Source organism: Danio rerio, chromosome 14 (genome assembly GCF_049306965.1).
Source record: "Danio rerio strain Tuebingen ecotype United States chromosome 14, GRCz12tu, whole genome shotgun sequence".
NCBI lineage: Eukaryota > Metazoa > Chordata > Actinopteri > Cypriniformes > Danionidae > Danio > Danio rerio.
In genome coordinates, this window is record NC_133189.1 from 3,480,491 (window position 1) to 3,497,500 (window position 17,010).

The following is a 17,010-nucleotide window of genomic DNA, read 5'->3' on the forward strand; positions in this document are numbered from 1 at the left end:
TGTGTGGAAAAATACAAAACAACTCCATTAACGTGGAAAAATTGAGTTATCAACCCAATTTCTTTGGGTTGCTACAAGTTAAATATTGTTTAAAAGTAATTGACATTTTTGTTTACTTTTAAAATAGCCGAATTTTTAAATTGATGTAATTTTCAATATTTTCCTGTTTTGAAAACTTAATAAAAATATTCTGGCAATTTAAAAGTTTTAATTTAATCAGCATTTTAGAATTTTTAAAGTTACAATAATGTATTAAACTATGTAGTGGTAACAGACCTCTTGAGTTATTTTTCAGAGTGTGTGTACTGAAAAGTTCCTGTCGAGCTCGGCAACGTCCCTTACATCAATAGTCTTTTCTAAACATTCCTTTAACAAACAGCCGACGAATGCCGTGTTGTAAGCGTGTAGATTCCAGAAGCACTCGTCAGAAAAAATGAGGGGAACACAGCACAAGGCTGGGGCTATAATGCTGAGGTATTTGTGCAATAATAAACCTCAACCACTGACTCTTCACAGCTTCATCTTTGGGGTAGAGAAAATAACTCTTTCCCCCCACACTTCCAATAATATCCAGCTGAGCACAGCGTCTTCATAAGTTGATTTAACCAGGATCTCCTACAATGCTTGTCTTCCTCTTTTTCTTAGCCACTGTGTTTTTGGGCGGGGCTGGGGGTTTCAATTGTCCCGGGTTTGACCGTGCAACAATTGGGCGGAGCTTAAGTTTTGTATCGACGTCACGCCAAAACGGCTAAAGACTCGTTATCAAGACGATTCATTTGAAGCACTATGAGTTGACTCTTTTATAGATGAATCAATAGTTTTAAACACTGTGCACTTTCAGACTTAAGCCTTAGCTGGATATTTCACTTCACTTAGAGCTGCGTTGCACACTACATAGAAGATCCTTTTCAAAAACCCATAATAGGGGCTCTCCTTGAAAATATTTCTTCATCTTGTATTAAATAATATATTGACACAACTCTAATAAATATGAATAAGCAATTAAAATAATAATGCTAAGCTATGGATAAAAGGTCAACCAGGTGGTTATGATGCCTGTTAAAAGGTTAATTAAGCCCAGTACATGTAAAACTGTAGTAGAATTAAAGTAGAAATCTTTGTTTATCACTTAGCATGAGCTAATGAGAGAGTTTCAGAACAGATGAATGTAAACGTCACACCTCATAACTCCATGTGTCTATATGACTGTGTATGTGTGTGTGTTCATTTGCATATTCAGTGGGTGGAGTGGCTTCAGTCCATTATAAATCTGGCAGCGTGTTACCCTGAAATGGCTCCCCTCTATCACCCTCCCTGGCACTGCGTAACGCTTAAATGGCTCCCCTATATCACCTCTCTGGCACACTCAAGCTCTTTAATCCATTTTGAGCTTTATACAGCATGATGAATGCCAAATAGATGGAGCCGGCGGCGGGTCGTCACACAGAGCACGAGTCCATCCAGCCGCGGCCCAGAATAACAATCTCAACCTCCACTGGCACACACAGGCGACTGCTAATCCACACTTTTGATCACACTATGAGAGACGCTGCGAATATGTCAGTCGAGTCTTGCTCTAGAGTAAATATGAGAGCAAAGGACTCTGAAATAGTGTCCATATTGGACAAAAACATTTCCATCACAGAATCCTCAGTCGCACCGCCATCTGCATCATGTTCAGCTATAGTAAGAATTATTACCCGGTTAAATGTATTATTTTATATATTTTTTCCACACAATTAGTTAGTTTCTTCAACACATTTTTAAACATAATAGTTTTAATAACTCATTTTTAATCACTGATATCTTTTAGGTTAATTAGGATAAAGTTGGGGTAATTAGGCAATTCGTTGTATGACTGTGGTTTGTTCTGTAGAAAATCGAAACAAATATTGTTTAAGGGGGCTAATAATATTGACCTTAAAATTGTTTTCAAAAAATTAAAATTGCTTTTATTCTAGCCGAATTAAAACAAGCAAGACTTTCTCCAGAAGATAAAATATTATCAGAAATACTGTGAAAAATTCCTTAATCCTTTAAATTGAAAAAGAATTAATATTGCACAGGACGCCTCAACTGTATATCAGCCACATCAGTCGCTGGTCTTATTGAATGAAACCAAACAGTAATTTAAAATTAAATAAAATATAATAGGTAAATTATTACAAAACTATTATTATTGTTGTTATTATTATTATTAGCAATTATAAGAAAAACACTACCGGTCAAACGTTTGGGGTTAGTAGGATTTTTAAATGTTTTAAAATAAGCTTCTCCTGCTCGCCAAGACTGCATTTATTTCATCTAAAAATACAGTAAACTTGAAAAAATGTGAAATTTTATTGTACCATAAAATAACTGTTCAAAAGTAGTTTAGAATTTAATTTAATCAGTGATTCCAGATATTTAAATGATGCATTTTCAGCTTTATTACTCCAGTCTTCAGTCACATGATTCTTCAGAAATCCCTCTAATATTAGTTGTTGTTATTATTATTATTATTATTATTATTAAGATTAATAAGGGTAATAGTAATAAAAGCAATAATGACTAGAGTAATAATTTCATTGTTGACAAAATTCCTACATACAAAATTCCTACATACAAAATTAACTACATACAATAGGAATTAATTACAATTTTAATAAATATTTAATGTTTTTTTTTTCATTTAATAAATGCCACCTTGATGAACAGAATAATTTTCTTTTAAAAAAAAAGGAAAAAAAAAAAACTGACCCCAAACTTTTGACCGGTAGAGTATATGTATAAAAAAATAAATAAATAAACTACTTTTCTAAACTTTACTTTCAGTGTTTAAAAACAAACACACTTTTTTCTTTTTTTTCCCATCACAACCCATCACACGGTACATACACATTTTTTTCAATTTAATAATAATAATAATAATATTTAAAAGCAGTATATTATATTAATAATATAGTTTCAGACACTTATTTCTCTTAAGTTAAAAATTTAGATAAATACCACAATATCTAAAAACATACAAAAAATCAGAAAGAAACCTAATTTTCTATGAACAACATATATAATATTTTATATATTACATACATACTGGATTTTAACATTGTTTGGATTATGGGGTAAATTATGAAAAATAAAATAAAATAAAATAAAATAAAATAAAATAAAATAAAATAAAATAAAATAAAATAAAATAAAATAAAATAAAATAAGATAAAATAAAATAAAATAACATAAAATAAAATAAAATAAAATAAACAAACCTTGATTGGCCAGTAGCTTCTTTCTTTCATACTCATGATCCTGTTCAAATAAACAGCAAAAAAATTAGGTTTTAATAAAACAGTGAGAGAAATGATTTCAGATGTCTAAAACTAAGAGAAAAAATATGAGGTGATGTACCTCATTATTAATGTCCATGGAGGGGAATATTCTCAGACTACAGCGTCTGTCTCTATTCAGATAAACACTCTCCACATCCGCTCTCACTAACCTGAAACACACACTTTTACTCCTTCAATCCATTAAACATTTTAGATCTTCTACATTCCAGACTGTAAACCACAGCCTATTCTGAATGTACAGTTGAAGTCAGAATTATTAGCCCTCCTGAATTATTAGCCCTCCTGTATTTTTTCCCCTAATTTCTGTTTAACTGAGAGCAGATTTGTTCAACACATTTCTAAACATAATAGTTTTGTTAACTCATTTCTAATTATTTATTTTGTCTTTGCCATGATGACAGTAAATAATATTTAACTAGATATTTTTAAGATACTACTATTCAGCTTAAAGTGACATTTAAAGGCTTAACTGGGTTAATTAAGCAAGTCATTGTATAACAGTGATTTGTTCTGTAGACTATAAAACACAAATATAGCTTAAAGGGGCTAATAATATTAACTTTAAAATGGTTTAAAAAAAAATTTTAAACTGCTTTTCTTCTTACCGAAATAAAACAAATAAGACTTTCTCCAGAAGAAAAAACATTATCAGACATACTGTGAAAATTACATTGCTGTGTTAAACATCAATAGGGAAATATTTGAATAAGAAAAATCAATTCACAGGAGGGTGAATCAATTTGACCTCAACTGTATGTCTAAATGCGTGTCTCGGTCCAGGTTTTACCTCTCGGACGTGATTGGCTGGTTGAACTCCCTCGAGGACTCTGATTGGCTGCCTCTCCTTGATGATGGTGTTGGCTTGACAATGACTTCTCTGACGTCGGTCACCTCTGAATGTGACATGCTACAGGTCTCAGACTCTGCTTGTGTCTGCTGATCCTCGTTCTCCAGAATCTGATTTAATTAAATTAATAGAGTTTTTAAAGTTTGTTTACGCAAAAATATGTTTACAGTCAGGCGGCAGAGTGGCTCAGTGGGTAGCACAGTCGCCTCACAGCAAGGAGGTCGCTGGTTCGAGTTCAACTTAGTCAGTTGGCATTTCTGTGTGGAGTTTGCTTGTTCTGCCCGTGTTGGTGTGGGTTTCCTCCGGGTGCTCCGGTTTCCCCAAAGTCCAAACACATGCGGTACAGGTGAATTGAATAAACTAGATTGGCCACAGTGTACGAGTGTGTGTGTGTGAATGTGAGAGTGTATGGGTGTTTCTCAGTACTGGGTTGCAGCTGGAAGGGCATCCGCTGTGGTATACATATGCTGGAATAGTTGGCAGTTCATTCCGCCATGGTGACCCCTGATGAATAAGGGACTAAGCCAAAGGAAAATGAATGAAGGAACTTACTGATGTGTTAAATGAATACTTATGCATATTATAATATCACATTATAAAACACTTCATGATGCATAAAATTACTTCTAAAAAAAAACTTATTTATGATACCTGTTTTCGGGATCATTGAATTTTATCCATTGTGACATTATTTTCATAGTATTGATTCATTTATTTTCTTTTCGGCCTAGTCCCTTTATTAATCAGGGGTCGCCACAGTGGAATAAACCGCCAACTTATCCAGTATATGTTTTGAGCAGAGCATGCCCTTCCACCTGCAACCTATCACAGGGAAACACCCATGCACTCTAATTCACATTCACACACTACGGACAATTTAGCCTACCCAATTCACCTATACCACATGTGTTTAGACTTCTGGGGGAAACCGGAGCACCCAGAGAAAACCCACGCCAACACGGGAAGAACATGCAAACTCCACACTGAAATGCAAACTGACACAGCCGAGGCTTGAACCAGCAACCTGCATAATGCAGTTGGAAATCATAAGTTTACTGAACTTTTGGGGTGTAAATTCAATCAATAAAGGTAAAAATACACTGCAGAATTCTTTTTGCTAACACTTTAGTTTAGGTCACAACTCATGCTATTAACTACTGGCTTATTACCTAACTATTAATAAGATAATAACTGTTCATTAGTAGCTATAAAGTATGATCTTATTCTGCATTCCTAATCCTACCCAAAACCTAAACCCAACTTCTACCTTACTAAATATTAATAAACAGTAAATTAGTAGTTTATTAAGCTAGTAGTGCTCGTTGGTTTGTTAATTCTGTTAATTGTGACCTAAACTGAAGTGTTACCCTCTTTTTTGATTGAAATCAGCATTAAAATTAAAGGCACCATAAGAAATACATACATTTATTTTGATTATGGGTTGTGAGATACAGTACATACAGTAGATTCAGTACTAAGTAAAAGAATATATCCCAAACATGATAATTCAGATCATTCAAACCTTCTCTAACTTAGACTCCACTCCTTTGAGTCCAATTCGTCCATCCTCTGAGGAAACAGCTAATCCGGGTGGGGGTGGAGGAGTGGGGCGGGGCTTCCCAGACAGAGAGCCAATCACTGCATCCGGAATGGACACAGAACCTAAGAAGGGACATATAATCACTATTCATTAGCACCACAGGTGAGCATCAGGGAATATACAATATACTCAATATACAATATAACATATAAAGTTGAAGTTAAAAGGATTCAAAAAAGTTAATGTTAAGCCCTGTATGTGTGTGTGTATATATATATATATATATATATATATATATATATATATATATATATATATATATATATATATATATATATATATATATATATATATATATATATATATATATATATATATATATATATAATAAAAAATTCTGAGTCCAACTGTATATAAAGCACTGGCATATGCAAACACACACACACACACACACCTGTGTCAGTGAGGCGCAGTTGTTGCATGAGCACATTGAGCCAGTAGCCTGTGATGCCGTTATTGGCCAGCAGAGGGTCCACTGAATGTTTGCTCATCACTGAGACCTCACACACGCTCTTGGTGGACACAGAGACCTCCGTGGAGTCCAGGCCGAGCAGCAGACGTCTGGCCTCATACACATTGACAATATTTCTCTCCAAACCTTTCACCACCACTGACTTAAAAACACAAAATAAAGATAAAAACACAACACAGTTACTCTGTAACAATATTACGGAGATTCCCAAACTAGGGCCTGTGGGTCAAAGTTGCCCCATGGTGATCTTTGATTTGGCCGGCTATCCCATCTGAGAAGAGGGAGAATTATGGGGATTGTTTAGATGGGGTCTGTCAATTCAAATTTAATGTAACACTTTATTTATTTTTTTTTTGTTAAACTCCAAACACATGTGCTAGACGATAGCTGAATAAGCTAAATTGTCCATAGTGTCTGTGTGTGAATGAGAGTGTATGGGTGTTTCCCAGTGATGGGTTGTGGCTGGAAGGGCATCCGCTGCTTAAAACATGTGCTGGAATAGTTAGCAGTTCATTCAGTTGGTGATTAATAGACTAAGCCGAAAGTCAGTGAATGAATGAATGAATTGAGGATGGACAGTACGAGAATTGAGATGCAGCATGTGAGTTTGCAAGTGTGTGTGAGAGGTGCGTGCAGTACCTTTGCTGTCTGCTTGACCTTGGGTTTGACGCTGATGAAAACGCCCAGGTTCTGCATCATCTGGGTAAATCTGCGAGGGTCCGACTCTCCCTCGTCCTTCAAATCAAACATCAGGCAGACGGGCAGACAGTCCTGTACCACAGACAGACAATCAGAGAGACGAGACCAGCTTACGGATATCATCACAATCCACATTCATTAGCATCTGAGTCATTATGCTTTCTCTCAGATGTTGTTTGATGATTATTTCATGCATACTACAAATACTGAGCAGCCCATATGTTGCGAACGGTGTGTTTATGCATCAGTTTGCATATCAAATAATGATCTGAAACTTCCAAATGCAGCGTATGACATGTATGTGTACAATGACTGAATGTGAATTGTAAGCATTTCAGTAAGAAGTGATGTGGTAATATGATTTTGTTTGGCTTATTATTGGACAAAATGCATTTGAATTGAAATGAATAAAATTTCTGAATGTGAAATAGGAAATTCGGGAGAAATAAACATTTAATTATGACTACAAACTGGCTCTGTTTATTTGAATATCCTCAATATCAAATATTACTGAAATTTCTCCATTCATTTTCTTTTCGGCTTAGTCCCTTTATTAATCTGGGGTCGCCACAGCGGAATGAACCACTGACTTATCCAGCACATGTTTTACGCAGCGGATGACCTTTCAGCTGCAACCCATCACTGGGAAACACCCATTTACACTCTTCCACACACATACACTACAGACAATTTAGCTTACTCAATTCACTTATAGCGCATGTATTTAGACTGTAGGGAAACCAGAGCACATGGAGGAAACCCACGCCAACACGGGGAGAACAAACAGTAAACAAATATTTTAATGAAATGCTAACAGTAAATCACCCTACTGTTATTTTATGATTTTAAAAGGTGCAGTACATTCAGAGAGGCCTCACTGACGTACTACAAGTGAGGTTTTACCCATATTATCATTCATATTTGTACAGTACACAAATATTTTGAAGTAATATTTACAGTAAATCACCCTAATTTTAGGTTTTTAAAGGGTGTAATACATTCCCAAAGACTTCACTGACCACAGGTATGATTTTACCTAGATTTTCATTCATATTTTTACCGTACATAAATATTGATAAATAATGTTTACAGTAAATCAACGTACTGTAATTTTATGATTTTAAAGGTTTTGACACTCTTACAGTAGTCAAGTAGATAAATAAAAACACTACTGTACTTCACCAAAGACTTTTATTCATATTTTAAAGGTAATAACTTCACAGAGACCAGACCAACTTACTAAGTGTGATATTTTGTCCAAACCCCCTTTACTGTACATACAGTATTAAATAGATAGATAAATAGATAAATAAAGATAAATAAAAACACTACTGTACTTCATTAAAGATTTTTATTCATATTTTGAAGATTTTAGTAACTTTACGGAGACCAGACCAACTTACTACAGGTGACATTTTGTCAAAACCACCCTTACTGTACATACAGTAGAAACTAGATATTTAAAAACACTACTGTACTTCACTAAAGATTTTTATTCATATTTTGAAGGTTGTAGTAACTTTAAGGAGACCAGACCAACTTGTTACATGTGATATTTTGTCAAAACCGGCCTTACTGTACATACAGTAGTCAAATAGATAAATAAAAACACTACTGTACTTCATTAAAGACTTTTATTCATATTTTGAAGGTTGTAGTAACTTTACGGAGACCAGACCAACTTGCTACAGGGGATATTTTGTCAAAACCACCCTTACTGTACATACAGTAGTCAAATAGATAAATAAAAACACTACTGTACTTCATTAAAGACTTTTATTCATATTTTGAAGGTTGTAGTAACTTTACGGAGACCAGACCAACTTGCTACAGGGGATATTTTGTCAAAACCACCCTTACTGTACATACAGTGGTCAAATTGATAAAAAAAACACTACTGTACTTCATTAAAAAATTTACGTTTTTTGAAGGTTGTAATAACTATACAGAGACCAGAACAAGTTGCTACAGGAGATTATTTGTCAATATTTTCATTCATGTTTGTACAGTACACAAATATTTCAAATAAATATTCACAGTAAATCACCCTACTGCAATTTTATGATTTTAAAAGGTGTAATGCATTCAGAGAGGCCTCTCTGACTTACTACAGGTGAGGTTTTACACATATTTCATTCATAATTGTACAGTACACAACATTTTTTAAAGAAATGTTTACAGTAAATCACCCTACTGTAATTTTATGATTTTAAAGGGTGTAGTACATTCAGAGAGGCCTCACTGACTTACTACAAGTGAGGTTTTACCCATATCTTCATTCATATTTGTGTTTCCTCCGGGTGCTCCAGTTTCCCTCACAGTACAAAGACACGTGGTTCAGGTGAATTGGGTAAGCTAAATTGTCCGTAGTATATGTGTGTGAATGAGTGTGTATAGATGTTTCCCAGAGATGGGTTGCAGCTGGAACGGCATCCGCTGTATAAAACATGTGCTGGATAAGTTGGCAGTTCATTCCACTGTGGCAACCCCGAATTAATAAAGGGACTAAGCCGAAAAGAAAATGAATCAATTAATAAACAAATGTTTTAGTTTTACTTTAATTAATTGTATTAATTATTGTCATTTAATCATTTTGCTCAATTATTATAAATATTTTACTTTAATTAATTGTAATAATTATTGTGACTTTTGATCATTTTGTTTCAATACCAAAAACCCAACAAGTCTAAACCATTACAAAAATTAAAATCAAATAAAAAATGCAATAAATATTTCAAAACGTGAATTTTAAAATTCAAAGACACGGGTAATGGGGTGACACAGTGGCACAGTGGTTAGCACTGTCGCCTCACAACAAGAAGGTAGCTGGTTCAAGTCCCGGCTGGGTCAGATGGCATTTCTGTGCGGAGTTTGCATGTTCTCCACCATGTTGGCGTGGGTTTCCTCTGTGTGCTCCAGTTTCCCCCACAAGTCCAAAACACAAGCGCTATAGGTGAATTGGATGAACTAAATAGGCTGTAGTGTACGAATGAGTGTGTATGCGTGTTTCCCAGTACTGGGTTGCAGCTGGAAGCGCATCCGCTGTGTAAAACATATGAGGGATAAGTTGGCGGTTCATTCCGCTGTATCGACCCCTGATGAATAAAGGGACTAAACCGAAGGAGAATGAATGAATGATTTAAAGACAGGTGTTTTTACCATGAGCTGCTGTCGCGCGAGACACACTCCGTCAGCCGTGCCCTGGATCAGCAGTGAGGGTGTGTGTTGCGGAGAGCTGAGGTCAGGCAGGATGATCTGTGTGTGTGTCTGGTGCATCACTGTCAGGAAATTTGCTCCGTTTTGCCCCAACAGGAACAAGTGTTGTTGAGAAGTAACATCCAGCTGTGTGCTCACCATCACCCCGTTCACTCCTGACCCCAGCAGCAGCTCCATCAGCACACAGATGGCCTTCTGCACAACATAAAACCATAACACAACACTGTTAACACTGCAAACACACTATTTGATTTAAAATACCTAATCATTTGGGCCGCTGAGTTTTTTAGCCATGCTAAAACTGTCTTACAAAATATTATGTAAATTTTTAGCTTTTTTGTTTTTGACTACCATTTATGAATTCAGTATGTGACTATGTGGGTGAATATGCCTTGTATTGTCTTTTAGGATATACAGTGCATCCGGAAAGTATTGATAGCGCTTCATTTTTTTCCACGTTACAGCCTTATTCCAAAATGGATTCAATTCTGTTTATTTCCTCAACATTCTACACACAATAATGACAATGTGACAAACAAGTTTTTGAAATTGTTGCAAATTTATTACAAAAAAAAAAGCTGAAAGCTCACATGTACATCGGTATTCACAGCCTTTGCAGTGAAGCTCTAGATTGAGCTCAGCTACATTCTGTTTCCACTGATCATTCTTGAGCTTCATTAGAGATCACCTGTGCTCAATTCAGCTGATTGGACATGATTTGAAAAGGCATACACCTGTCTATATAAGCTCCCAGTGCATGTCAAAGCACAAACCAAGCATGAAGACAAAGGAATTGTCTGTAGACCTCCGAGAAAGGATTGTCTCGAGGCACAAGGCTGGGGAAGGTTACAGAAAAAATTCTGCTGCACTGAAAGTTCCAATGTGCACAGCGGCCTCCATCATCCTTAAGTGGAAGATGTTTAACCACCAGGACTCTTCCTAGAGCTGGCCGGCCATCTAAGCTGAGTGATCGGGGGAGAAGGGCCTTAGTCAGGGAGGTGATCAATAACCTGATGGTCACTCTGTCTGAGCTCCAGCGTTCTTCTGTGGAGGGAGGAGAAACTTACAGAAGCACAACCATCTGTGCAGCAATCCACCAATCAGGCCTGTATGGTAGAGTGGCCAGACGGAAGCCACTCCAGCCTGGAGATTGCCAAAAGGCATCTGAAGGACTCTCAGACCATCAGAAACTAAATCCTCTGGTCTGTTGAGACTCAAATTGAACTCTTTGGAGTGAATGTCAACTGTTACGTTTGGAGAAAACCAGGCATCGGTGATCATCATGCTAACAGCATCTCTACAGTGAAGCATGGTGGTGTTGGCATCATGCTGTGGGGATGTTTTTCAGCAGCAGGAACTGGAAGACATGTCAGGATAGAGGGAAAGATGAATGCAGCAATGTGCAGAGACATCCTGAATGAAGACCTGCTTCAGAGTGCTCTTGACCTCAGACTGGGGCGATTGTTAATCTTCCAGCAGGACAATGACCCAAAGCACACTGCCAAAATATCAATGGAGTGGCTTCACAACAACTCGGTGATGTCTTTAAGTGGCCCAGCCAGAGCCCAGACCTAAATCCTATTGAACATCTCTGGAGAGATCTGAAAATAGCTGTACACCGTTGCTTCACATCCAACCTGATAGAGCATGAGAGGTACTGCAAGGAGGAATGGGCCAAAATTCCCAAAGACAGGTGTGCCAAGATTGTGGCATCATATTCAAAAAGACTTGAGGCTGTTATCGCTGCCAAAGGTGCATCAACAAAGTATTGAGGAAAGGCTGCGAATACTGATGTACATGTGATTTTTCAGTTTTTTGTTTTTTTTTTTTTTATAAATTTGCAACAATTACAAAAACTCTTTTTTCACATTGTCAGTATGGGGTATTGTGTGTAGAATGTTGAAGAAATAAATTAATTTAATCCATTGTGGAATAATAACAATTTAACAATAAATTCCAATAATTTTGGAATAATCCATTTTGGGCTCTAACATAAAAAATGTGGAAAAAATGAAGCGCTATGAATACTTTCTGGACCCACTGTAAATATCTATATAATATCCAGGCAATATTTTATTGAGTTATTATGTGTGCATAATTTTTATTTTGTGAAAAATGCATAAGATTATTGATTAACTTATTTTTAACAACACCGTCAAATAAAACATAATTTGATCAATTTGTAGATCATCAGACCGCAATGTAATTGAGGTTTTGGTTTGTGTGTGTGTGTGTGTGTGTCTGTGCATGTGTGTGTGCTGCATCACCTTGAGTGCAGCAGTGTTGGCTGTGACTCCTCTGACACTGCAGGTGCTGCAGTAGAGTTTGGGCTGTGTCCTGAAGCTCACGGTGACTCCAAACGCCTGCGCCACATGCTGGATCACCGGAGAGCTCGTATCTGCAACCACACCCCCCGCCAGTGTCACCGGGAGGTCAAAGGTCAGCACCAGGGGCTGCAGGTCCTGCGAGTCACAAACACAAATGACAACACAAACCTGTGAGAACTAGGGATGGGAAGATTAACCGATATGTATCGATACGCGGTCGTGCGCGTGCATGATGCGAGTGCATCGGTAGAGCAGCAGAGGATGAATGAAATTTTGGAAGCAAATCAAGATGCATCGGTTTTTGCGAGATGCATCGGTTTTTCCAAGATACAACTTATATTTTTAATATAGAATGTATTTTTTATTTATTAACAAGTGTTGTCAACCTGTTTTTGGCGCATAATTTTATCGACCTACATAAAGTATGCATTAGCAACGGACTTGCGGATGTGTACACTTACACTACAACTCAGTGTATCAGGTGTGCGGATGAAGCTAGTGGTGCGCCATAGATAGTGCTGAATTATCGCATTTTATCGTGATATGGGTGTGAATCATATAGTATTGCATCGCAATATGTCACAAATGTATCGTTAATATATCGAATCGTATTCTTTGAATCGAGATGCGTATCGGATCGGCATTATAGCTTAGATGCCCAACCCTAGTGAGAACACATTTAATCAGAGTATAACAGAACTGGATACAGTCAAAAATAATATTGATCCTATTTCTAATTGTTACAAGCACTCTGCTGGTCCTCATTATAATGATGTCATCACTGACCCGGATCTGTTTCCGTGCAGACTCCACCCCTTCAACCGGTCCAGCGATTGACACCTGCAGGTACATACACACATTTACTCACATTTTTACCTAAAAATCTTGTAGAAGTAACAGCAGTGCGTAAAAATGAACAGTGTGTTTTTCATCTCCATCACCTGGTTGCTCTTCTCTCCTGAACTGTTGCTCCGGTTGGAGTCTGGGAAGTGAATGTGACAGGAAGTTTCCTCCATGACCTTCTTAATGTTTCCTCCTCCTTTTCCAATGACATGCGAGTGCTCCGTGTGTGTGACATCCATCTTCAGCGTCACTTTATTTACCTTTTAACACCAATGATCAGATTTTAATAGGATTAAGACAATACTCTGATTAGGAGTCTACCATGTAAACAGCGATTTTTGATTACCTTAATCTGACTAAAGTCATAATCGAACTACATAGAAATTGGATTAAGACATGTGAAGTATTTCTATTTTAGTGGCATTACTGAAGTGCAGTACAAACAGGTTAACACCGCAATCAAACTATTACCATCGTGTAAGACGTTTCACTACATTTTACGACAGGACACAAGACGGCAGTTGTCAAACGTTTGACAACAAACAAAGGAGAATGGGCCCTATCATACACCCGGCGCAGTGTGGTGCAAGGCGTGACGCAGTAGTCTTTTGGTAGTTTAAGCTTGGCGCAAGAGTCGTTTTGAGGCGTTTCGCTACGCTGTTTAAATAGCAAATGCATTAGCGCTCATATGTGCGCCCATAGGTGTTCTGGTCTAAAAAGGAAGGCGTTCTGAGGCGGACCGCTGGCCCGTTGCTATTTTGAGAAACTATAATAGATTTTTCATTAAACCAAAACTAACCCGGTCTAAACTCCGGCGCAGAGTTGTGCCTCGCTTACACACTGCTTAATACACACAAGAGAGCAATAGGCAAATATCTTTACATGTGAAAAAATTTAAATATTAAGGATATATATAGGATATAATAAGAATAGATATAGGATATAAATATAAAGGATTAAAATATTACAAACAAATTATTTTCTAGCCTACATAAATATGAAAAATCACTGCTTTTATGTCTTCTTCATCTCGGGAGGCTTTTTCAGTTCATTCATAACAATTTGATTTTGAATAATATTATTATTATTAGCAGTATTATTTATTATATCCATATTTATATTTGTTTTATTAAAAATAAGCTTAGATTTGTCCACCTGTCAGGTTTTAGACCATATGAGGCACAGCATGTGTTTTAGGATATAACTCAGGTTTTTGAGCACATTTTGTTATTATTGTTCATTTATTCGTTTGCTGGAAATTAGAACTGAATTTAGAAATAGTTTTGAAACGAATATTTGCACTTAACAAACAAAAGTATTTATTTATAGACTAACTGATGTCTGTGCGTAAAGGTTTCCCTATCCAAAAGCGACAGTGAAAGTAGTTCCATTATCTCTCATTCTCACGCAGTAGATGCTCTGTTTAACTGTTTTCTGTTAAATAAACTGTTAACTGTTTGCTTGTGAAATGCTAATTTCTTTTTACTTAGACTTACTTTGCGTCCTGTAAATAGTGAATGCGCTCTTGGCGCGACGCAGCTGACTCTTAAAGGGAATGGGAGATGAGACTCTATTTGGTTTATTCTCAAAACACACCTATAACTCATTAAGAAAATAAACTCAACCCTTTTAGACCATGCGCCATGGCATTTCTACATTCCTACATTTCACTACTGGTCATACTTTGTATAACTATGTATGTATCTTGAACTTGAACTTGAAGCAGATTTCCCGTCCTTAAATTAGCAAAAACGCGTCCTGACACGCCCTGAAAGCGTTTACGCCCTGTGTTTTGCGCTCTGCGCATGGACCGTCAAACTAGAGCCCTAAATGGCTAAAGTCACATATAATACCGTGATGAACACCAACTGTTGTTGCATGAAAAGTTGAAGGAAACTAGCATTGAATGCTGACGCATTGACGTTAATCGAACAGTGTGACAACATGTAAAACAGTAACATGAAAGGAAACATTCACAAAGACACTCATGTAAACAACTAAATCACATTATTGTCTTATTTAGATTAAGGCAAATAATAAGATTAGTGATGTCCATGTAATTGTAGTCTATGAGAGATCTCCACAATACTGATCAAACAAGCAGATGTTGCAGGGTAAATTCTTACCTTAGTCTCTAAAAGCTCCAGAATCTTGCGTTTGGCCTCCAGAACGTTTGCTCTTTTTCCCTCCACTTTAACATGAGGATCTGGAAAGAAACACAGATTATTTCTGTAACGCCACATGCTTCACAAGTTACTAAACAAATGATTTGATAAAAATAATAACTTCAGTAATAACAATATTCTCGATTCAGCTCCCTCGATGCCTCGAGCGGCTGGGTTTCTTTATTTATTTTGGAGATAAGGTATACATATTTGTATTCACATATGAACACAACAGAAAAACATAAAACGTTACAAATTACGTTTCCCCTTTCGAAGGCTCAACACAATTTCATAAATCTAGATAAAATAGCGATATTGAAATCATTTAAAGATGTACAAATTTTGGATATAATAAAAACATTAAATAAACCAATCGAAAACAAACAAAAGCTATAACGATTTAGCAATATATATAGTATAATAATAATTAATTAAACCGTTTTAAGCCATTTTGAACGTTAATTTTACAAATGCCTATCTGAATTTTTTTTAGATATTTTCTAAAAACAATAAACAACTGAATTTATTATAATTTTATTATTTTAAAATAAATATTATTTATAAAGTATTCGGAACGAGGATATTAATCAAATCGTGCAAACAGAGCTTTTTTTTTTTCAACGAGGTGCTCTATTTGCACTTAGCCTAAATAAACACTCCAAAATCTGCATTTTTCCCCTCTCAGGTGCAAGGGCTATAATATATAGAACTATAATATGCCACTTTAATGAACTACAACTCCCAGAACTTTTTGCACACACACATCAGTTCCTGATTGCACCTGATTACACAAGCTGGAGGCTCATGATGGACTGATAACCAGGGCTATACACCCCACTCACAGACACACAATTTGCTGAGTCTTGTAAGCTAGAATTCAAAGTGTTCTCCTTGTTTAGTCTTGCTGTGCTTTTGACCCTTGCCTAGCTTATATTTTTCTGTTTTCTTGCCGTTCGCCTGTACTTTGACTATGCTTTTGGGTTTTCTGCATGCTTCTGTTTGTCCCTGTTTTGACCATTGCCTGCCTGACTATTGCCACTGTAAGAAAATATCAGCATTTAGTACATACTTTCAGTATTATCTTTGCTTGAACTGACCCGATCTAATCCTGTTTAAATGAAATAAGCCTGCTCTCTAGCAGGTATGAGCTACCAGAACTTTTGCTATGACAGCAACTCTCAGCTCAGTTTTGAAGAACGGAATGATCCTGGATCATGTCAAATCGTCAATAACCAAATCCAGCTAAGTAATCCACGCACGAAGAACGGACCCCAGGACACTACACAACAACTACAACAACAAAGCATATGGTTTTTCAATAATATTATTTGTGTGTTAAAAAGACATCTCTGTAAAACTTGCGTGTGAAGCATCATGACAGTGGCGGAAGCATGACTTTCCTCACCTTTCTTTGATTTTGCGCCGATCTTCAGCTTGGACGGCCATTTCACCTGCGTGTTTGTTTCTCGCATCACCTGAAACAATGAGTGTGAGAGGAAGAGAAACTCGGCG

General features: G+C 36.6%; 1 protein-coding gene across 12 annotated transcripts in view; it reads right to left on the bottom strand.

Moving 5' to 3' along the window:
* bicc2 (bicaudal C homolog 2) overlaps positions 1–17,010 on the bottom strand; it is a 52,013-nt gene that overhangs the window by 17,275 nt on the left and 17,728 nt on the right. For all 12 annotated transcript variants that reach the window (NM_203420.1, XM_073921295.1, XM_073921291.1 and 9 more), the window contains 12 exon segments: positions 3,249–3,288; positions 3,388–3,478; positions 4,117–4,286; positions 5,699–5,838; positions 6,171–6,390; positions 6,888–7,019; positions 10,107–10,358; positions 12,431–12,625; positions 13,277–13,330; positions 13,432–13,593; positions 15,460–15,539; positions 16,904–16,973. In NM_203420.1, coding sequence (NP_981965.1) covers positions 3,249–3,288; positions 3,388–3,478; positions 4,117–4,286; positions 5,699–5,838; positions 6,171–6,390; positions 6,888–7,019; positions 10,107–10,358; positions 12,431–12,625; positions 13,277–13,330; positions 13,432–13,593; positions 15,460–15,539; positions 16,904–16,973 — 1,606 coding nt within the window.